Source organism: Dendrobates tinctorius, unplaced genomic scaffold, assembly GCF_039654945.1.
Source record: "Dendrobates tinctorius isolate UK_male_01 unplaced genomic scaffold, ASM3965494v1 ptg000116l, whole genome shotgun sequence".
NCBI classification, from domain to species: Eukaryota; Metazoa; Chordata; class Amphibia; order Anura; family Dendrobatidae; genus Dendrobates; species Dendrobates tinctorius.
In genome coordinates, this window is record NW_027361784.1 from 263,856 (window position 1) to 287,185 (window position 23,330).

The 23,330-nt window shown below is 49.3% G+C and overlaps 1 protein-coding gene across 2 annotated transcripts in view; it reads right to left on the minus strand.

Annotated features, from left to right (window-relative positions):
- VIRMA (vir like m6A methyltransferase associated) overlaps positions 1-23,330 on the minus strand; it is a 61,688-nt gene that overhangs the window by 16,116 nt on the left and 22,242 nt on the right. For both annotated transcript variants that reach the window (XM_073590066.1, XM_073590067.1), the window contains exons 8-14: positions 16,561-17,716; positions 14,161-14,652; positions 12,557-12,711; positions 12,049-12,131; positions 4,892-4,985; positions 3,004-3,548; positions 2,668-2,903 (exon numbers count right to left, since the gene is read on the minus strand). In XM_073590066.1, coding sequence (XP_073446167.1) covers positions 2,668-2,903; positions 3,004-3,548; positions 4,892-4,985; positions 12,049-12,131; positions 12,557-12,711; positions 14,161-14,652; positions 16,561-17,716 — 2,761 coding nt within the window. The remainder of the gene's footprint in view (positions 1-2,667; positions 2,904-3,003; positions 3,549-4,891; positions 4,986-12,048; positions 12,132-12,556; positions 12,712-14,160; positions 14,653-16,560; positions 17,717-23,330) is intronic.

Sequence of the window (23,330 nt, forward strand, 5' to 3'; positions counted from 1 at the left end):
AGAGCGGACCCTTGAAAGGAACCGTCGCCCCCTTCACTCCATTAATTAAAAAATAAAAATTTACAGAAAACTCAAAAATCGAAAATAAAAACGGTGGGGTCTGAAGCCAGACCCAAGTGCCTCCTACAGACACTAAGCAAGAACTGGGGAAATCTCAGTCAGCGAGAGGGTGTATACTGCAGTGGAGGAGCTAACTTTTTCTGTGTTCACTTAGTGTTCTCCTAGTGGCAAGCAGCATAACACCCATGGTCCTGAGTCCCCTACTGAGGAGTAGGAGAAAAGGGGTTAAAAAAACAAAAACAAAACAAAAACACACAAAAGCACTAACAAAGCCGTCTAGGGATATAATGGTCCTTGAAATACCATCCGCATTGACCCACATGAGAACATAAGGCTGCAAGACAATGGAATTAGATCGCTCTCCTAGTAGTGACCGGTGCGTCCACCGAGACTACTCACAGATACATGAACCTGCCATACAAGTTGAGTCCCTGAGATTGGGATGGGAGTTGTAGAGATGCACATTGAGAGAATTACACAACTCCATCACTTATGCAGTGATTGAATCTGGGGGAAGATATCCTGAGATCTCAAAGATCGAACCGAGGTAGTCGCAGAAAAACCATGAGCCACTTGACCATCCCAAAAATAGGGACTGAGCGTTAGTGGAGCATAAAGTTCCAACCTGTAGAGAAAGCTGCCGATTTATTTTATGGTAGAGGGTTCCATGTACTCCCTCGGCAGAGATTAATAGATCCCCTCGATAGAGTTGATGGTATAGACTACAATAGGTAGTCCTGGAGGGGGAGAGACCATTGAGTGCAAGGTAAAGGGATGATTCACAAATTTTCAAGATTGATCCGTAGCCAAGACACCGCCGGCGACATCAGATACCGAGTGGGGTGTAGTGCGAACTCCAGAACCAAACCAGAGAGCAGGGCACTGGATGTCACTTATGCCCAAGACGGATAACAGCCGGTGGGAAGGATTACACAGAAAACAGATCTCACCGCTGTCACCAGTCTGCCAGGGACGCAGCACTTCTGCCTGTAAATATGCAAAGATTATGCAAAATGGGAACAAAACAGTATAATAAAAATAAGAAGGAATAACAAAAGAATTACTAAATCTGATGTCACGGAAATGGCCCACAGGTTAGCAAAGGGAGATACTGCATAGGAAACAGACAGATCTCACAGCAAGCTGTAACTTCCCAGAACTGACAAAGGACCAAACCCAACTTCTGCTCTTTGTAAGATCAAAGTTACGCCCACATAGCTCCCCTTGATGAGCTCATGTTTGTGGGATGTGCTCGGCCCTTCAGAATTTTATGAATTCTCTAACTTACAGGATATCTTCACCCCTAGAGGTCTCATACGGTAGATATCATCATGTTTCCTATAGCGATTTTACCTTTTGATAGAGTGGAAATATGGCATGTATAGCATCATCGATCAGACAGTTATTAAATGGAGGGGTTCTGTAGGCCTTATGGTGATGAGGGAATGCATTCAGTTCGCCCCTTCACTACAACACCGATAATCTATCTCCCATAATATTGGATCAATGCAAACCCCAATATTCATATCTGGACACTTTAGTCAAAAAGTCTAAGAAGATTCTTTAATGAGAGGAAGCTTATGTCTCTCTGTAAACAAAAACCCATTATGGCATCCGGTTTGCAGAGCAGATCTTCCTGTTTTAATTACCTGGTCTTAAATATAGTGCAAGTAAATGATTTGAAAAACAATGACCATCATGCTCAGCACCCTCATGCAGAACTGAAAAATGTCCAGGAAGGGAATATCCCTCACCTAGCAAATTCCATAAGAGAGGTGAGACCTGTGGAGAAGACAGTGAGGGCTGTCGCGATTCCAAAGAGAACATACAGTGAAGGGAAAGTGGAGTGGCCCAGCTAGGAGAATATGAAGATGCATGTCACCGATGTCTACAAGAGAGAGGAACCCTTCTGGCTCCAGTGATGACAAAGTCAGACAAAACTGCTGAGCATCTTTAAGTCCAGGATGTGTCTTTCCAGGACGCTGTGTCTTAGGAGTGGGTATAGACCATTAGGCAACACCATTTTTTTTTTTTTACTTAGTGGCAGCCTACTTTAGCATCTCATACTCTCCGAGTAAAAAAATATAAATAAATCAGACAATACATTGACATGAACATCCAGCAGAGCCTGGCAACCTTATGGGGAGTCCAGAAGAATAGCTACGTTGAATATATGGGTTTGTCAAATCAATAACAGGTAGTTATCACTATTCTCATACCTCTCATCCTCTGTTTACCTGACCATTCATACATCTGCAAAGATGAGTGCAACCTGCAAGTTAATGATTATTACAGAAGCACTGAAGTGCAAATCCTGAGAGGATCGCTGGAGGTATACCTGAACCCCAATACTTCATCTCCTAAAAGCATTATTGCCAGGAGGCTCAGATATACGCTACTCTACGCAGAGCCCTTGCATTAATTACATACTGTCCCGGTGACTAGAAAACTGGCCCCATAGGGCCAACTACATGAAAGAATGGCTAGTAATAAAATTCCCTAATTTACTTGTAATAACTTCACAGAAATTAAACTTTAATTTTATTTTTTCCCCCACTTACTTTATGTAGTAATATGCAGAAAATACACAGGAGGAATGTAACGTACCTCTGCAGGTCTTCCACGATCAGATCCAGGACTGTGCGCATAATTAAGAGGGCGGTGGGTGAAGCCAGATCACACAACTGAATACTGACACGTCTGATCATATTCTGCACAGGTTGACAGGATGTGCCGGAGAAGGACCGGACTATGTCCTGTAGGAGCTTGGCATGTACGTGTAGATGCATGCTCCACAGCTTCCTAGTGTTCAAAGCCACCGCAATGTCCTGTGGTTCAATAGCCTGAAAGAAAGCGCACAAACCCTTTACTCTCTGGAACTGGCTTTGCCCCTTGACCTTATGACATTAAGAAGAGAGCAAATAATACCGCTAGTGATTTTACCTGAGTGGTCTGCATTGGTAGTGGGAAAGGAAGAAGCTCAGACAAAATGACGAGTCCAGAGAAAAAGCCTTCAGGTATTTTTAAGACAGATGAAAGCACCTCTTTAAGCATCAAAGACCAAGTATTGTTGGCCAGAGTCTCTTCTGAGATAGTCAATTGCTCATTGACTCCTTGGGTAAAAGTAAGTAAGATATCTATGATATCGCTTTGAATTTTCTGCTCCTCTCCGTCCAGTCTTCCAGTTAGAGGTATGGAGCATAGGAGCATGTGTAACGTCACAAGAGTGGACGGGACTCGCATATCCTTAAACTCAAAGGAGCCACCTCTTAAAAGCTCTGTGAGCATAGTCTTGAGTAATGACAGAGAACATCGAGCTGAAGAGATGGTGACTGCTTTGTACAGAGTGGTCCCAAGGTTGACGTGCAGCCTCCAGGGCTGGATGAGAATGCTGTTCATTTTCTGCAGAATCCGAATGAAGGTGTCGAGTCCCTCAGAAGAGAAGAGCTGAATGACAGCCAGATTCCACTTCAAGTCCTTCTGCTGCCCTGTGAAGGGAAAAAATTAAAGATGGATATAAAATCCGTGTGAGAATATATGCTGCCGACAGCAAATTTTTTTATTTTAATTTAATAGTGGGACAACGTCTCTCCGTTCTTAAGCGATGAGAGAAAACCATCCACACACCCTGCTCCAAGAAGGTAGCCTGACTTCCCCGGTATCTGCCAGCCACGGTGTCTACTGGGATCACCCCCTCAATCGTCCCCATTTTCTGCAGCAGCCAAAGAACTTAAGAGGAGCGATACAGTAGTGTATTTTCAGGTCTAGGCAATTATCACGGCACTCACTGTGTCATAGAAAGGAAATTTGTTTATTAAGAGATCACCAGGTGCCAAGTGTTAAAATACTAGCGACGGACAACGTTTCAGTCCATCCTGGACCTTTTTCAAGCCCTGCGTGAAGTATCCAGAGCAAGAGATAGTCAACCAGCATTACTTTGTTGTCAGTCATTCTGATCAACTATTCGATCACCAAGGTGGTCAACTTATCTTGCAAACATATATAACAAGGCGACGATCTCCGGGTATGAAAGAGCTGCACAAGCCAAAGACTTCATAAGTCTGTGACACTCAACCGGGTATAAATCATGCTTTTATTTGATTAGCGGTGACATGCAGCCGCAGGAAGTCACTCATCAATAATAAGCAAGTAAACATGACAGGATGGACAGAAATGTTGGCAGTCACTAGAATTTTGGACACTTAACCAAAAACACATTTCCGTTCTACTGTGTACTGAGTGCTGTCATTTTTCCACCATGTCAGATCCATTTTGTTTTCCCAGTATTTGTTGTATGAAAACACTTAAAAGCATTAGATAATTGGCCTAAATTGTCAGGTTTGGCAAACATATTACTAAGGTGTATGGCCAAGATAAAGGGATTGTAAAGGCTTCAGGTCCAAGCCTGCAGTTATAGCACTAACTTGTGAACCCTCATAGCGTGCATGCTGTCAGGATTCTCGCTCGCCAAGTGCATGACCGTAAGTTTGCACAAGTAACCATACATGCGTCATGGTCCCGTGCCAACTAGATATGCATGCCTCGCTCAATACAAGCGAATTTAGAGAGGTCTTACACATCTAGTAGGAATGTGACCACTCGTATGCAAACCACATACCATTGATCACACACCCGCCCATTCCCAGAGAATCCGAACAGTGTGCACAGTACGCTCTGTGACGATTCCCAAGTCTGCAGTCACATTGTCTGCAGACTTGGACACCAAGTCTGGAAAACCCCTTTAAGTTATTTACTTGGAGCCTAGTAGTTTTTATTCAGTCAGCAGCTCTCAATATTCAAAGACCTTTATTTTATGAATGCTTATAGTTACCTTCAATAGAAGCAGGTGGACAGGCCACGTGGCAGAGCACCCTGAGCGCTGTCAACAGTCCTACGCCTTCAGGAGCCATCAGATTGTCCAGATTCTGCAAAGATCAAAAATCAATTAAAAAGGAATTGTCCAGTTTTAACTTGATTTCTTCATCGAATCAGAAAAGCATAAAATAAACTGGGCTTTTACTCATCTTGGTGCTGTCCGACCTTCACTGATCCCATCTTTGTTGGAATCAATGAAGCTCCGGACTGTGTGCTCACAGCCATGTAGGTTTTGTTGTAACATTGTGGAGTTTGAGAAAAACATGGATTTTTGTGAGTACTCACCGTAAAATCCTTTTCTCCGAGACGCTCATTGGGGGACACAGAGACTGTGGGACACAGAGACTGTGGGTGTGTGCTTCTGCCGTCTGGAGGCCGACACTAAGTGTACAAAAAAAGAGTTAGCTCCTCCTCCGCCGCATACACCCTCGCCCCTAGGCCGGGCGTAACTCAGTTTAGTGCATAAGCAGTAGGAGAACGCGCCTTAAACTCAGGCAAGAAACTATATGTCTGAAAAAGGGGACCACCCTAAACCTTGTACAAGGATTTGTAAAACTCAAAATAAGTAAAAGCCAACTGGCTGATAGGGTGGGTGCTGTGTCCCCCAATGAGCGTCTCGGAGAAAAGGATTTTACGGTGAGTACTCACAAAAATCCATGTTTCTCCTTCGTCTCATTGGGGGACACAGAGACTGTGGGACGTCCTAAAGCAGTCCTCTGGGCGGGATCTTAACTCACCCAATCCATGCTAATTTGCGCCCCTGATTAGAGGTGCGCAACTGCTGCCTGGAGGATCTTTCTTCCCAGGCTTGCATCCGAGGATGCCTGGGTATGTACGTTATAATGCTTGGCAAACGTATGTAAGCTGGACCAGGTAGCTGCTTTGCATACCTGCTCCGCTGAAGCCTGGTGTCGTAGTGCCCATGAGGCTCCCACTGCCCGTGCCGAGTGAGCCTTGATCCCTGCCGGAACTGGCGTGCCACTGATTTGATAAGCTTCTTGAACCGTCAGGCGAACCCATCTGGCCAAAGTCGCTTTGGACGCAGCGAGCCCCTTCCGCCGTCCCTCTGGAACCACGAATAGAGAGTCTGTCTGGCGGAATGGCGCCGTCCTCGCCACATACCTCCTAAGAGCTCTTACCAGATCCAGAGTGTGCAAAGCCTTCTCTACCCTGTGCACCGGTGCCGGGCAAAACGAGGGTAAGACGATGTCTTCGTTGATATGAAAAGCAGACACAACCTTCGGCAAGAAGGGAGGAGCTGGCCTTAAAACTACCTTATCCTTATAAAAAGTTAGGAACGGTGGTTTACAAGATAAGGCCGCCAATTCCGAAACCCGCCTAATAGACGTTATGGCTACTAGAAAAACGACCTTTCTGGACAGGTAAGGTAAGGAGACCTCTTGCAATGGTTCGAAAGGGGCCTCCTGAAGGGCTCTGAGCACCAAATTCAGGTCCCATGATTCCGTCGGCGCCTTATAGGGGGGTACTAAATGTGCGACCCCCTGCATAAACGTCCTAACCTGCCAGACGGAAGCGACTTTTCGTTGGAAAAGTACCGACAGGGCCGAGATTTGCGTTCTGAGGGAACTCGGGGCCAACCCTGCGTCCAGCCCTGCTTGTAGAAAAGCCAGTACGTTGGGGATCGAAAAAACCAGAGGAGCCACTTCACGATCCCTACACCAACGGAAGAATACTTCCCAAGTCCGATGATACACCCTCGCCGAGGAAGGTTTTCGGGCACTCACCATCGTGGCCGCCACATCGCGTCTGAATCCTGCCTGTGTTAACAGCCAAGATTCAATGGCCACGCCGTCAAACACAGGGCCCCTAAGTTCGGATGGCAGATCGGCCCTTGGGACAGTAAGTCCGGCCGATCTGGAAGACGCCAGGGTATGTCCACCACTAGTTGGACCAGATCTGCGTACCAGGCCCGCCGGGGCCAGTCTGGGGCCAGCAGAATTGCTGGAACCTTCTCTCTCCTTATCTTCCTGATAACTCTTGGAAGCAGCGGCAGCGGGGGGAACAAGTACGGGAGACGAAACTGGCCCCACGGGAGCACCAGTGCGTCTGCTGCGATTGCCTGCGGATCGAGGGATCGAGCGACAAACCTTAGTACCTTGGCATTCTCTCTGGATGCCATAAGGTCCACGTCTGGTGTCCCCCACCGTTGGCAGATCTGCTGAAAGATCTCGGGGTGCAGGGACCATTCCCCTGCCGCAACCCCCTGTCGGCTGAGAAAATCTGCCGCCCAGTTTTCGACTCCTGGAATGTGCACCGCTGAAATTACCACGCGGTTCTTCTCCGCCCAACGTAGTACCAGTCCGACCTCGCGCATGGCTGCCTGGCTGCGTGTGCCCCCCTGATGGTTGACATATGCTACTGCTGTAGCATTGTCCGTCTGGATGCGCACCGGCCGGTGTCTCAGGAAACACTGGAAATGTCGCAGGGCCAATCGTATTGCCCGTATCTCCAGAATGTTGATCGGGAGAATTACCTCCTGAACCGACCATCGCCCCTGGGCTATGTGACTCTGGAAAACTGCTCCCCAACCCTGCAGGCTTGCATCGGTCGTCACCACCAACCATTGTTCCGGGGGAAAAGGCTTCCCCTGGACCAGAGACGAGTCGCGAGTCCACCACCGGAGTGAACTCCGTACTAGCGGAGACAATTTGCACCGATGACTGAGAGACAGCAGCCTCCGGTCCCATGCTGTCAAGAGCGCATGCTGAAGCGGACGGAGATGGAACTGGGCAAACGGGATTGCTTCTATCGCCGCCACCATTCTTCCCAACACACTCATGCCATACCGGATGGATCTGGAGCCCGGCTGTAGAAGGTTCCGTATCCCTTGCTTGATTTTTTGCGCCTTGTCCTGAGGGAGGATCACCAGCCCCCGGGAGGTGTCGAAAATCATGCCCAGGAACACGATTTTTTGGGCTGGAATCAAGGACGACTTGCTCCAATTGATCAGCCAGCCCAGACGGGCCAGGGTATCCAGAGTAATATTGACATTGTCCTGGCACTCCTGAAACGACGGCCCCTTTACCAAAAGGTCGTCCAGGTAAGGAAACACCGTTATGCCCCGTGCATGCAGGATGGCCATAACCACCGCCATTATCTTTGTAAAGACTCTGGGGGCAGTGGCCAGACCAAAGGGCAGAGCCACGAATTGGAAGTGACGTCCTCCGATCGCAAATCGCAGGAACCTCTGGTGTGGGGGGAATATCGGAATATGCAGATATGCATCCTGCACATCGATTGAGGCCAGGAATTCCCCTGGATCCATGGCTGCAATGACCGAGCGGAGGGATTCCATCCGGAATCGCCTGACCCTGATGAATCTGTTTAGGATCTTTAGATCCAGAACCGGCCTCACAGTCCCGTCCTTTTTGAGGACCGAAAAAAGATTGGAGTAAAACCCCTGCGACTCTTCGCCCTGCGGCACTGGGGCGATAACTCCTTTGTGCTCTAGCGTCGTTACAGCCTGTAACAAACTCTCCGCCTGCGAATCTGTCTTGGAAAGTCGTGAACGGAAGAATCGCTGTGGTGGCCGTCCGACAAACTCTATCTTGTACCCGGACGATACAAGTTCTGCCACCCAAGTGTCGCGTGTCACTGCGACCCAAACGTGGCTGAACCTTAGTAGGCGTCCGCCCACCCTGTCGTCCGTAGGTACGGAGCGCCTCCAGTCATTTAGCTGGAGGCTTTTGGGGCTTGGCCCCCTTCGCTCTGGGTAAATGGCCTCGGCCTCTACCCAGCGGATTGGCCCTGTAAGAGACTTGTTTTTCCCTACTCTGGCCATCGTTTGCGGAGGAGTATGTCCTGGCCGGAGTCCCCCCCCAGGGGCTACGAAAGGGTCGAAAACGCCTTTGCGTTTGCCTGAATGCCGGGCAACTTCTCTGCTGCGGAAGGAAACTACTCTTCCCCCCAGTGGCTTCTGAGATAAGCCTATCCAGCTTCTCACCGAACAATCGATTGCCCTGAAAAGGCAATGAGGTCAAGGATTTTTTAGAGATAGAATCCGCTTTCCACAGCCTCAGCCATAATGCACGCCTAATGGCGATCGCATTCGCCGCTGCCACCGCCGAACACTCGGCCGCGTCCAGTGAGGCGCTGACAAGATAATCACTTGCCCCTGACATCTGATTTGCCACCTCTAAGACCTCCGCGGGCAGATCCCTGTCCTGGAGGGCCTTATACAGAGCTTCCCCCCACGAAACCATGGCTTTAGCCACCCAAGTCGCCGCAAAGGAGGGGGCCAGAGCCGACCCTGCTGCCTCATATACCGAGCGGGCAAGCCCGTCCATGAGGCGATCAGTTGGGTCCTTAATAGAGGAAACACTGGGTATTGACAATAGCGACCTAGATGCTAAACGTGACACGGGAGGGTCCACTACTGGCGACTCTACCCAAGCCTTATGGAGCTCAGGAGGAAACGGATACTTTGCCTGTAGCGCTTTTTGCATTGCAAAGCGCTTATCCGGGTGATCTCTATGTTTCTGGACTAGCTCCTCAAACTCCGGATGCGTGGCAAATCTTCTATGTGGTCGCCTGGATTTCTTAAAAGAGACCTTGTGACCTGAGGCTGTGGGCACATCGTCCTCGATCTCTAATGTCTGGTTGACTGCCTCAATGAGACTGTCCACCGAATCCTGGAACCCCAGACTTTCTAGATTCCAGGCTCCTTCCTCTTCTCCTTCATCCTGATCGCTCCCAGAGCTCAGTGACGGGGAACGGGATGCCCTAATACCCGCCGCCGAAGCCCCGGAGGGTCCGGCCGACGGGGAACGAACCCTCTTTATATGAGCTTGCCTGGTACTGGAGCGACCTCTAATGGTTGGAGGGTCCTGAGACGAGGACGAGCTCTCTTCCGCTGGCAGACCCCCCTCCCTGCTCCCGCCTGGGCCCTGAAGGGATTCAATTGCCCTCGTAAGGGACAGCATAGACTGCGATAAGGACACCGCCCATTCCGGGGGGTCCTGACCCCTTGGTTCAGAAACAGTGGGGGGCTCCTGGGCGCGCTCCGACTCACAGGCTTCACAATATTTACCCGCCTGTGCCTTTGGCAGCCTGACCCCACAGGACACGCAAACCGCGTAAAGGAAAGAGTGAGCTTTTCCTGTACAGAGCTTCCCCTTTGCAGACATACTTGCACAGGCTGAAGGCAGAGTAGAAGGAGGAGGAGGGTAACCTCTTCCCTGACAAGCAGCGTGGTTCTCCAAACGGAGTTACACTCACCCACCGGGCTGTCCTTGCGTGGATGCAATGTGTTAGGGCGGAAGTCTCTCCGGGATCTGCGCCTCTGACCTCCTGCCCTATATCGCGCGTCTCCACCATCGCCGCTGTCACCGCCGCGTCAGCGGGCGGGACTTCCGGCTACCACCGGAAGTCAGCGGGCGGGACTTCCGGCTACCACCGGAAGTCGGCGCGCGGCGTCGCGCGATACTCGCGCTCTGCAGTGGGGCCGCGGCCGCCGGCGGGCTTCCGGCCGCGATACACGCGGCGTGCGGAGCCCGGGTGCAACGCCCTGGCTACCGCTACCCACCAGCGCCAACCTGCGGTGCGCTCCAGGAGCGGATCCCCCATATACCAAACAGGTGAGCAGGGCCATCCGCCGTGCAGGCGCGGGGGGGGGGGAGGGGAGGGGGGGGGGGGGGGCTCTGTCGGTCTTACCCGCGGCCTTTTCCCCCTGTACGCTCTCACCTGCGCCTCCGATTCAACCCCCTGGACTCACTACCAAGGGGTGGACGGGTCCTCCATACACTGCTGTTGTAGGAGAGTAGCAACGCGGAGTCTGACCCCTGGTTCTGCTCACACGTGCTCCTGATGAAGTTGTGGGGAAACCGAGTCCTCTAATCAGGACGCGTTGCCCCTCTTTCGTTAAAAAAAAAAAAAAAAAAAATAGATGTCTGGAAAAAAGTCCCAGATGTGTCCCTCGGTGCGGGAGAGGACACGTGGAGGGTTACTCACACGTGGTCGCCCGTTGGTGATTTGGGGAGATCGGATCCTCTCTATAGGAACCGTCGCCCCTATCTTATCTTCATAGAAAAAAAAAAAAAAATCTAGTCTGGAATTCCAGACTGCGTGTGCCTCCATCAGACACTAAGCAAAAAAACTGAGTTACGCCCGGCCTAGGGGCGAGGGTGTATGCGGCGGAGGAGGAGCTAACTCTTTTTTTGTACACTTAGTGTCGGCCTCCAGACGGCAGAAGCACACACCCACAGTCTCTGTGTCCCACAGTCTCTGTGTCCCCCAATGAGACGAAGGAGAAATATACTTTTAATCACCGCTGGAGAACAAGCTGATCTATTGACTAGCCGTACGGCGGTCCCCAGTGGCTTCTCCCCGCCCGATGACAGGGACTCTACAAGCTTCTGCCTGCGTGGGAGCATAAGCTGACAGGTCCCTTTAGTGACGTTTTTCCACATACCAGTGCATCCTATATGGGGAGAATGACTGTCCGAGTCCTATACAGTTTGCATATTGTCACCGGCACTTACCCGTTTCTACTGGAAGATGTGCCACCATTATTATTCAGGCAGCATAGAATAAGTGATCAGCAGACGGACAAGAGTCTGTGTGTTCGTCTGCCGATCGTTGCCATGTTTGCACAGGTCAATTATCGGGAACAAGGCCTCTACAGATTTGGCTCACGCAAAAGGCAATTTAAAGGCAGTGGTTCTTATCTTCTGCTGAAGGATATTGCGGACAAGTCTGATTGTTGGGTTTTGCCTCTGATGCATGACAGGGGCAGTGAAGCTGGTGGGATTCAGCAATTCCTGAACTAAAGCAGAGAGCCTGCAAGCCTTGCCAAGGTAACCGACCATTCAGATTCCAGAGGTGGCCTGTGACATTGGCAACAAGCAGTGAAGTATAACATTAAAAATGCCTCCTTTCATTAGAGCGGAGAGGATTTTTAAGACATAAATTGAAAAGTTGCTTAGTTTTACAAGCGCTTTCCTATCTAAACCATAAAATTAAACATCCTGTTTAATACTTGCTTGTTTCTATGAAACCTATTTGGTAATAAATACAAAGAACCTTTTAGTTCAGAAGACCCAGATGTGCACTCTGTAAATCCAACACATGTGACCCGGGACAAGCTTCACATACCTGTTTAATGTAATCAATCAGTCCGGGGATGCAATTTATCTCAAATCGGATATTTTTCAATGGTTCCAGCCACTTTGCAAGCTCTGAAAACAAAAACAAACTTAAAAAGGGGTATTCCCAATATTGAAAGTTATCACCACAGCATAGGAGATAGCATGCTGATCAGCAGGAGTCCAAGCGCTGGAAGCCCCCATACTGACAAGGGGGCAGTGGGATGCCTTGCTGGAACAGAGCAGCAGCGACACATACGACATTGCTGTGGGGCTGTCGAGAGATAGCCAGGGACATTACTTGGCTCTCTCCAGCAGTCCCATAGAGAGTAAATGCATGACCGGTATCTCAGAGCCCCGTTCTCAGGATCAATGGGGGTCCTACATTTGGAAACTAACCAATCAGAAAGTTAACACCTTTTCTGTGGATAAGGGCTGCCATTCTATGTTGGGAGTGACATGTCACATTAATAGGTGTCACACAAAAGAGGCAGGAACTAGGAGCGATGAGCGCTTACCCTGTAACTTGGCATTATTCTCGTCTCCCTTACAGAGCTTCAGTAATGGGGCAGAATGAGCTTCCAGCATCTGAATATCATTTGATGTTTGCACCACCAGCAGAACAAGCAGACAGGCGTAATTGTAAGCCACCGATTTCTTTGATTTTGTATCCCTGAAAGAAGAAGTCACAGTTGTTCAGCTCCTGCTCCCTGATGATTGGATTTGGCGGTGTTATATAGAAGTTTGGATATAGCGGTACAGTATACAGAGGATGAGAATGGATATGGCGGTGTTATATAAAAGATATTGGCTATGGCGGTAAAGTGTATAAAAGGAGGAGATTGGATATGGCGGTACAGTATATAAAAGGAGATTAGATATGGCGGTGTTTTACATAGAAGATGAGATTGGACATAGCGGTATGTAACAGAGGATGGTATTGGATATGGCGGTAGAGCACACAGAAGATGAAATTGGATATGGCGGTGTTTTATATAGAAGATGAGACTGGACATGGAGGTGTGCAACCATGGATGGATTGGATATGGCGGTACAGCATATAGAGGAGGAGATTGGATATGGTGGTACAGAATACAGGGGAGGAGAGTATACACTGGTTGACAAAGATGCAGGTACATGCAGAGGAAACATTTTGCCGATGAAGACCTGAAAATGAGAACAAATCTCCATCTTGCTTAAGTCAAGATTACAGGAATCTGTGCCATTTGGCAGCAGCCAAAAATTTGACAAATACTTTCTCTGTTGCAAAACCAAAATTAAGTCTTCTCCCTCCCACATTAAAGTGGATATCTACTACGTTACAACACCTCTTTATTGACCCCCGGAATGGCGCCACTTTTCTAAACTCAGCACCATGTCCTTCACCGTCTTCCAGGCTTCCTCTTCTGGCAGGATATATTACGTGACCTCTGCAGCCAAGCAACAAAAAAGTGATGGCAGCAGATGATCAGTCCTTTTTTTCTGTTCCCTCACCCTGGAGCCAGTAATAAGGTGTTGTAAATCAGTAACCTCTTTAAATATTGATGTCATCCTTCTTCCATTAATGACTGACCGGTGGGGATTCGACTCTAGATCACTCGCTGAGTGACAGAACGGAAAGCCTCTCCGCAACGCCTTCATCAATTACCCTGGTTCAGAAGAGTATATCCATCAGTGTCTGTGCCTGGTACCGGTAACCTCGGTCCCACTTGATTGACTGTAGGACCAGGCACAGCCATGTATACGGACGAGCCATAGCAGGGATCTTCATGTCCCTTTTATTAAGCAGGAGTAAGATCTCCACTGCAGTCAAGACTGCTGGTGCAAGATGTCTTAGGTCCCAGAAAACCCCTTTAATTTTAATTAAGTGTATCAGATAAGGAGTGATGCCGAGTCTTCCTCATCCTTTTAACACAGTTTAGTGCGAGAATGCCACCGAAATCCTTTCCAGATTTTTACATTCCTGTCTACTCTGAATAAAATTGTTGAGGAAGTCAGTGGCAGATTGTGTCAAACCAAAATTTTGCAGAAAAGTAAAAAGGTACGTATCAATAAAACCTGATGTAGGCAACATAAAAATCGGTCTACGTGACAAGACCCAAAGATACAGCGGGCAAATTACCCAAGGGCTTCCTTAGAGCAGATCTCCATTAAGGTTATAAGGCACTGCAGGTTCTTGTCCAGGCTGAAGACATGGCCCACCGCAGACCTGCCGATGGGGTTGAAGGTGATAAGGTAAAGGTTGTGCAGTATGCCCAGCAAGTTGGCTTGGTCAGCCTCCTCAGTGGCAGCACAATGCTGGAAGTGGTGAAAGAGCTCGGAGATGTACTGAAGAGCCTGGGTGGCATGTAGAAGCCACAAGGCACACGAGTCTTCGTTGTTCCCCTCGGAAGGCAGATTGTCATCTTGATCTTGTTCGGATGCCTGACACAGAGCCCTGGCGATCAGATTTGTGGCTTCGTTCTCAAACAACAGAAACAAGAGTCCTTTCTGAGACTGGGCCAGAAGCCCAAGTATCTGCCGAGAAGTCTGAACAATGCCAGGATGAGAACTAGTCCCTGGTAACGAAAGAAGCAAAGTAGCCGACTCCAGGAACTGGTGATGGTGGAGATACCTGAGGGAAATGGAAAAAAGTGATTAAAAATTAATCTACACACATTTCATACATAAAATCCTTTATTACACCCCCCCGCGCCAAAATTCCAAAGGCAATCAAGTTCTTGGAAGCGGCTTCACCATTCTACCTGGTGGCCAGAATTAGAAATTTTGTTGGCATATATGACTATGTACCACACCTATTTTAAAGGATTTTTTTTCTGGGACTTCGATATTTATGGCCTTCTCATAGGGTAAGCCATGAAGGTCAGATCAATGGGTGTCCAACTTCCAGGACCCTCATCTGTCAGCTGACAGAAGGGACATTGGTGCTCATTATATACCAGGCATAGTGGTGCACATTTGGTAGTGGCTGTGCCCGATATGGTAGTTTAGCCTAGTTTATTTATAACACCTTTACTGACCCAGTTTTATGATGGTGGAATTACAAAGAAACTAACGCATTTATTAGCGCCATCCACGAGTCCTTAAAGAGGACCTGTCACTTTCTCAAAAAATGTAGTTAGGCTAGTTTCACACTAGCGTTTATTCGACGCAGAGCACGGCGCCGCTAAGCCCCGCCCCCTGCCGGCTCCCTGCCCGCCCCATCCTGTTCATCGCCGCCTACTATCGCACATGGACGCTTGCGATCTGCGCACCCCATCTTTAGCATAGGGTGCGCAGATCGAGGGCTGGCCGTGCGCTAGTAGGATTTTGGCGTGCGCTGCGCACTTTTGAAGTATGTTGCATTTCGGCGCGCACGGCACACCTTCAAAAGTGCGCAGCGCACCCCAAAATCCTACTACCGCACGATCTGCGCACCCTATGCTAAAGATAGGGTGCGCAGATCGCAAGCGTCCATGTGCGATAGTAGGCGGCGATGACCGGATGGGGCGGACAGGGAGCGGGGCTTAGCGGCGCCGTGCGCTGCGTCAAATAAACGCTAGTGTGAAACTAGCCTTAAATACTAGTAATGAGCTCACACATCTTTTAAGCCAGTACTTTTGGCGTGCTCGAAAAAAATGCTAGAATGCCGCGGCTGCACGTCTCGCGACTGTTCTACAGCTGGAACGCATGAAGCGATTACCTGTTTGTTAGGAAATCCCTGCATGTGTTGCGGTTGTCGAACAGTCGCGAGACATGCAGCAACGGCGACTCAAGCATTTTTTTGAGCATGCTGAAAATACTCTATTAAGACACAAGCGTGCTCGGATAACACGCTCGCTCGTCACTATTAAATAAAATCCCCTGAGAGCCCTTGATTCTGCTGCTCTTTTCAGTTTTATGATACATCGCTTCATTGCGGAGATATTCACATTTGTTTATTTTGAAGCGCAGTATGTGAAATCTCCACTTGTAGGTAGTGCAACACATGGAATTTCTTCAGAACTATGAGGTTGTGCGCTTTCATGCCTTCCTTCCATACACTGCCAGAGACTGCTGGATCAGCTGCCGAGCTAATTGGCAGCATGTGAGAGGGGAGAAATCGCACGCTCCTAGAGAAGACTCTGAAGAAACGCCAGGTGGCTGCAAAGCAAATATTTCACATTGTGCTCTCCAGGAGAAAGAAAAGTGAATATCTCTGCAATGGAGCGAAGCAGCTCAAAAAAGAAAAAAAAAGAGGCAGAATCAGAGGAGCTCAGGGATTTTCACATGGGCATGTATCTCTGACATTCTTATGCCCTAACAAGTCAGCATACATTCCCTTACACGCATCACTTTTGGAAATCTATTTCTTCATTAGGAGAAAAACTGATATCATTTTACAAGCCGACACAGATCAGGCACAATACAAAAACTGAATAAAAAAAAAAAAAAAGGTTCTTTTTCTCTTTTTACTTATGAGAAGGTGATTGATGTGCGAAACAAGACCAAGCATGCAGAATTTAGAACTGAAACACACCAGCCATGGCCACTGATATCTTACCGAAACAGAACAGGGTAAGGGTCATCTCGTTCTGGGGGACCAGTGATTCTGGCAGATGTTGGGAAAGACTTCACTGGGGGCTGGATCATAGAGTGGGGTGCACTCTCTAAAAGATGAAAAATCTCATTGAGAAGACCCAAAAGTTTCTCCAAGTCTCCTTCACTAATATTAGAAGACTCTAAGAAATTATCCATATCCATGGGAACCTCCACATCATTGTCATAGTCCCGACTTGGCCTCTCCGCTGCTGCCGGGGTTTCCTGATCAGGATCTCTATTGTCCGCAGAGGGTGGTGGTGGAGGAGCGCAGTCTGATAATTGGTCCCCCATTCGCTTTACGTCAGAAAGGATTTCATAGAAGTGACACTTCTGAAGGACGGCAGAGCAAGCTGTGAAGACCCTGACAGTCTGGTCCATCAAGATCAGCTCCAGGAGTCTCTGGTAACCACTTTTACTTTGTAAATCTAGAGGATTTTTCAAAAATGCGTCCATGCCCTCAGTTGTGCTGATTATGCCGTCCAGGGATTTAAAAGCATTCAGCTTGAGGGATGAGGACACGTGCTCCGCAAACAAAAGATCATATAACTTGCCAATGACGTCTGCCTTCAGCAGAGACTCGATAGCTCGAGGGCCACATTCTGCGAGGGATGACACCAGCTTAGTGCCTGCTTTGAGCTGCCGAACGTTCAGTGCGATTGGTTGCTGGAGAGCGAGCTGCAAGTCCAGTGCTTGCATAGCCCAGTCCACTATCTGACTCAGGTGGTCTCGGCTAGGATCTTTAAGCTCAAGAAAACTTAATCCTTTAACTATTAAGCTAGGGACTTCTTCCAGGGCAGTCACCCACTTTGCACCTCGGTCATCTTGATAGAGATCGAGTAGTTCCAGCAGCTTCACTGACACCTCACTGGCCCCAAAAGTGTCCTTATCGAGGTCCTGGTCCCGAAGTTTTCCAATTTCATTCTCAAAAGCTGTTCTGTATGGACAACTGAAGTAAAGGAGGGGTCCCAAGTCTCGATCATACGGATCATAAGTCATGGTGGGCAAATCCAAATCCTCTGGTGTGTAGTCAATATCAAAACTTGGATATTTAAATGCTTCCCGCTCAAAGTCCGCAATCCCGTCTTCATCACTCGAAATCTGTTCATAGCCGTCATCTCCTGAAATGCACCAAAAACTTATATTAGGGACAATGAGGAGATTCATCAAAACTGGTGCAAACTAAGAAATGGAGCAGTAGCCGATTGCAACCAAATAGCCCTTAAAAAATTAGCAGGACTCTAGTACATTAATATAAAAGGCGACTGCATCATGTCTAGTGACTACTTGTATTTCTCATGAAATAGGGATTTTTGTGTACTCACCGTAAAATCCTTTTCTCCGAGCCATTCATTTGGGGACACAGAGACAGTGGGTGTTATGCTGCTCGCCACTAGGAGGATACTAAGTAAACCAGAAAAAAGTTAGCTCCTCCCCTGCAGTATTCACCCTCTTGCTGGATAAGATATCTCCAGTTCGGTGAAAAAAGCAGTAGGAGCTTAAACAGTCAACAATAACCATAACTATGTCAAAACCTAAGAATGCTACAAATGAGCCAGTAGGCTAAACAGGGCGGGTGCTGTGTCCCCCAATGAATGGCTCGGAGAAAAGGATTTCACGGTGAGTACACAAAAATCCTTATTTCTAATACGCCTCATTGGGAGACACAGACAGTGGGACGTCCTAAAGCAGTCCCTGGGTGGGGAGCATACATCTGCTAATACCCCATGTACCACTGAGTCAACACTGAGGTACCGCCGACTGCAGGATGCGTCTGCCGAGAGCTGCATCCGCAGAGGCCTGAGAATGAATTTGGTAATGTTTTGTAAAAGTATGCAGACCGGACCAAGTCGCAGCCTTGCAGACCTGTTCTGCCGAGGCCTGGTGCCGAATGGCCCAAGAGGCGCCCACTGACCGGGTAGAGGGCGCCTTAATCCCCGCTGGGACAGGCGCGTTCCTGACACGGTAGGATTCCTGAATCGCTAAGCGAATCCACCTGGCTAGCGTTGCTTTCTAAGCGGCTAGACCCTTCCTATGTCCCTCTGGAAGTATGAACAGGGCATCTGACTTGCGGAAGGGAGCCGTCCGCGAGATGTACCGTCTCAGCGCCCTAACCAACCACATCCAGGGTGTGGAGGGCCTTCTCAATGCGATGGACTGGCGCCGGACAAAAGGAAGGCAAAACAATTTCCTCATTGAGATGGAAAGAGGAGACGACCTTGGGCAGGAAGGACGGTGACGTCCTGAGAACTACCTTGTCCTGATGAAAATTCAGGAACGGAGAACGGCAGGACAGGGCTGCCAATTCTGAAGGTTTTCCAGGTGCGGTGATAGATGTGCCTGGACACAGGCTTCCTAGCACTAATCATGGTGGAAACCACGTTGTGAGAGAACCCAGCCTGTGCTAAAATCCAGGATTCAACAGCCACGCCGTCAAAAACAGGGCCCCGGAGTTCTGGTGGTAAATCAGGCCCTGTGAGAGCAGATCCATGCGATCTGGAAGTCGCCAGGGGACGTCGGTGACTAGTTGTATTAGTTCTGCATACCATGCTCGGCGCGGCCAATCTGGCGCGACTAGGATCACTGGTACTCCCTCCGCTCTGATCTTCTTGATGACCCTCGGAAGGAAGGGAAGAGGGGGAAAGATGTACGGGAGCCTGAACCGGTGCCATGGCAGAACTAGGGCGTCCGCTCCGATGGCGCATGGATCGCGCGATCTGGCAATGAACTGAAGAACCTTGTTGTTTAGTCTTGAGGCCATGAGATCCACATCCGGAGTCCCCCAACAATGACAAATCTGCTGAAAAACTTCCGAATGAAGAGACCACTCTCCCGAGGCAATGCCTTGGCAACTGAGAAAATCTGCCGAACAATTTTCTACGCCCGGGATGTGAATTTCTGAGATGGGCGAATGGTTGGTCTCGGCCTAATGGAAGATGTGACTCACTTCGTGCATGGCCATCCTACTCCAGGTACCTCCCTGGCGGTTGATATACGCTACAGCCGTGGCGTTGTCGGATTGGATCCTGATGGTGTGACCTGCGAGGAGATGGTGTAAAGTCAGTAGAGCTAATCTGATCGCTCGAATCTCCAAAATGTTGATGGGGAGACGTCACTCTCGGGTCGACCAACGACCCTGTGCAGTGTGGTGACGAAAGACCGCACCCCAGCCGAGGAGATTTGCGTCAGTGGTTACTACCAACCATCTTACTGTGAGAAAAGACCTCCCTTGATTCAGGGAGGACCTCAGTGTCCATCACCTGAGGGCTTGCCTGACCCGCAGGGACAGAAGGATCCGACGGTCCATGGAGAACGGGCTCTTGTCCCAAGCTAACAGCAATGCATGTTGTAAGGGACGGAGATGGAACTGTGCAAATGGAACTGCTTCCATCGCAGCCACCATCTTTCCGAGAACTCTCATGCTGAAACGAATGGAGTGAAGCTGGTCGGGAAAGAGTCCGCGCTGCCTGTTGTAAGGCTTAGGTCTTTTCTGGAGGGAGAATGACCAACCCGCGGGAAGTGTCCAAGATCATTCCTAAAAAGGAAATCTGCTGAGCTGGTTTCGGGAAAGACTTTTCGAACTTTATCTTCCACCCCAGGCGTGAAAGTGTATATACTGTTATATGCACGGATTCGGCGGCGGCTGGAAGGGACAGACCCTTGATGAGCAGGTCGTCCAGATACGGTAACACCACCACTCCCCGAGAGTGGAGAATGGCCATGACAGCCGCCATGACCTATGTAAAGACCATGGGGGCGCTGGCAAGTCCGAAGGGCAAGGCAACGAACTGGAAGTGTTCCTCGTGAATTGCAAAACGCAGGAACTGCTGGTGGGACGGGCAGATCGGAATGTGAAAGTAAGCGTCCCTGATGTCGATGGATGCTAGAAACTCTTTTTCCATGGAAGCGACAGCTGATTGGAGAGATTCCATTCGGAATCGCCGTACCCTGACAAACTGATTTACCACTTTGAGATCCAGAATGGGTTGCATCGTCCCGTCCTTCTTTGGAACCACAAAAAGGTTTGAATACAATCCTCTGAACCTTTCGTGATGAGGGGCCGGAATGATGACTCAGTCCCTTAGCAGAGCCTGAACAGCCCAAAGGAAGGCTCTTGTGTCTTTCTTGGGGGGGAGAAGAAGGGAAAAACTGAGTTGGAGGTGGAGAAGAAAATGCTATCTTGTACCCGGAGGACACCAGCTCCCTGACCCACTTGTGGACGACCACGAGCCAGGTGTGGCTGAAGGAAAGTAGGCGATTAGGTCTGTATGAGACCTGGGAGCCTCTGTCTCCGCACGGGGACCGACCTGATCCGGAAGAGAAGGTAGAGGACCAACCGGAATTGTTGCGAAAAGATCGAAAACGCGTTGGCTGCAAAACAGCCAAATAGCCTTTTGTTGAGGAAGGAATTTACTTTTTCCCCCAGTAGCATCAGAAATGAGCTGGTCCAGTTTCTCTCCAAAAAGACGACCCGTTTGAAGGGGGAGAGAAGTCAACAATCTTTTAGATGAGGCATCTGCCCGCCAGTCGCAGAGCCATAGGTCTCTTCTAATGGAGATCGCATTAGCGGCAGTTTGAGCAGCGCAATTAGCTGCATTAAAAAAGAGGCGTCCACTACAAAGTCCGCTGTGTGAATTATCTGCCTAGCGACAGTGGTTGCCTCCGGAGGAAGACTGGTGCTCTGGAAGGAAGTAATCAAGACTTCTGCCCAAGCGGCCATTGCCTTAGTTACCCAAATTGCCGCGAAAGATGGAAAAAGCGCTGTTCCTCAAGCTTCAAAAACTGAACGGACAAGGTAGTCAATTTGACGATCGGAGGGGTTTCTGATTGAGGAACCCTCAGAAATGGATAGGAGCGTTTTAGAAGCAAGACGCGATACAGGAGGGTCCACCGGAGGGGACTGTAACCAATCCTTCATTAGGTCTGGATCAAAAAGGGTATTTAGCCTGAGTAGACTTTTGCCCTGTGAACCGCTTATGTGGACGATCCCTATGTTTCCGGACAATTTCCTGAAAGTCCGGATGGCTGGTAAATAACCTGCGCACACGCTTGGTTTTCTTAAGTGAGATAGGATGTGCTGGAGTGGGAATATTTTCCTCATCCAACTTCAGAATCCTGTTGACTGATTCTATAAGAGAATCAAGCGACTCTTGATCACTTGGGGGATTCTGAGGGGCTGACAGGACAGGAGTCGCAGATGCTCGGGGGGGGGGGGTAAGGATGCCTTCTGGCTTAAAGAGTCCTCCCGGAGGGAGAATATAGCCTGGGTCAGAGACTCCACCGACCGTGACAGGGACGCAGCCCGCTCGGGTACTAAACGCAGGAGGTCCGTCAGCAGCGGCGGCGAGGGACGTTTGAGCGCAGGTCGGGGCGCAGGCCGGATTGCAGTCCGTGCATAACGGATTAGTCTGTGCACTGGGTAAGGCAGACTTGCAAGTGGTACACACGGTAAAAAACGCAGTGTGCTTCTTAGCAGCCCGTTTAGCCTCCTTAGATTGAGACATAGCGCTCCAGAAAGGGTTAACGGCAGAGTCTGTCTGCAACTGCAGGGAATGTGCCGGGAAGGGGTTAAGCTTTAATCTGAGGGCAGATGCAGTTTACCCACGGTCCTGTGCTGTGTCCCCCGGGAGGAATAGCGGTGGCTCTATGGTGTCACCCAGTATCCGGCAGCGTGCACGCCTCACAGCTCGTATCCAGAGCAGGCTGAGGTGAAAGACATGGCCCCCGAGAGTAGGAACGCGCGTCTCGTAAGTAATGAGAGGCGCCAAGAGGAGGGGGCGGCAACGATAGTGCGGGCGGCGCTATTTAAATTGTGGCCTGATTGCAGGAACTACATTTTTGGCCTACCTGGGCGCCGAGGACCGGGGGGGCGCTAAGTCAGCGCTTCTCACGGGGGGCCAGGACCCGACCCCATACCTCCACTCCAGTGCTCGGCAGGCCACGCTGTCCGCGGCCATCCATAACGCAGGTCTTATCATCCTGGGTGATGAAGCAGAGCTTGAGGAGTTCTTAAAGGAGTCTGTTCAATCGATCCTCCATATGGCAGGGGGATGGAGAGCTATGGGGCTGATTCAGGGCATTCGGAAACGCTGTCCAGTCTTCACCATTGCACTCCATGTACCTGCCCTCGTATCCGTGGATTAACCGCAAGGATCATAGCCATCATCGCTAGAGCAATCAGCCCCGTACGTCGCAGGAAAGTGTACGGGGAGGTATACTCCGCGTGCTTGCCTGTTGTGGGTTCGGGGGAGAGCGGGCCGTAGAAAGGAACAGTCACCCCCTTCACTCCGTTAATTAAAAAATAAAAATTTACAGACCCAAGTGCCTCCTACAGACACTAAGCAAAGAACTGGAGAATCTCAGCCAGCGAGAGGACGTATACTGCAGGGGAGGAGTTAACTTTTTTTCTGGTTTACTTAGTGTCCTCCTAGAGGCCAGCAGCATAACACCCACTGTCTCTGTGTCCCCCAATGTGGCGTAGGAGAAATAACATTGCTCAGACCTCTTTTCATTGAACTTTATGTTGTGCTGATCCTTTCAAAACATGAAAATAACAGATAGTGCAAAAAAAAAAATACAGCAATAACATAAGAGGTAATAAAACGTATCATTTAATAGCCATTAATAAAATATGGCCAAAACATACTAAAGGTGTTAAAATTCTACCATATCTGTAGTGTACGCATCTGTCCAGATTAGCGATGTGGTGTTACATGGACCCCAAAAAACATATGT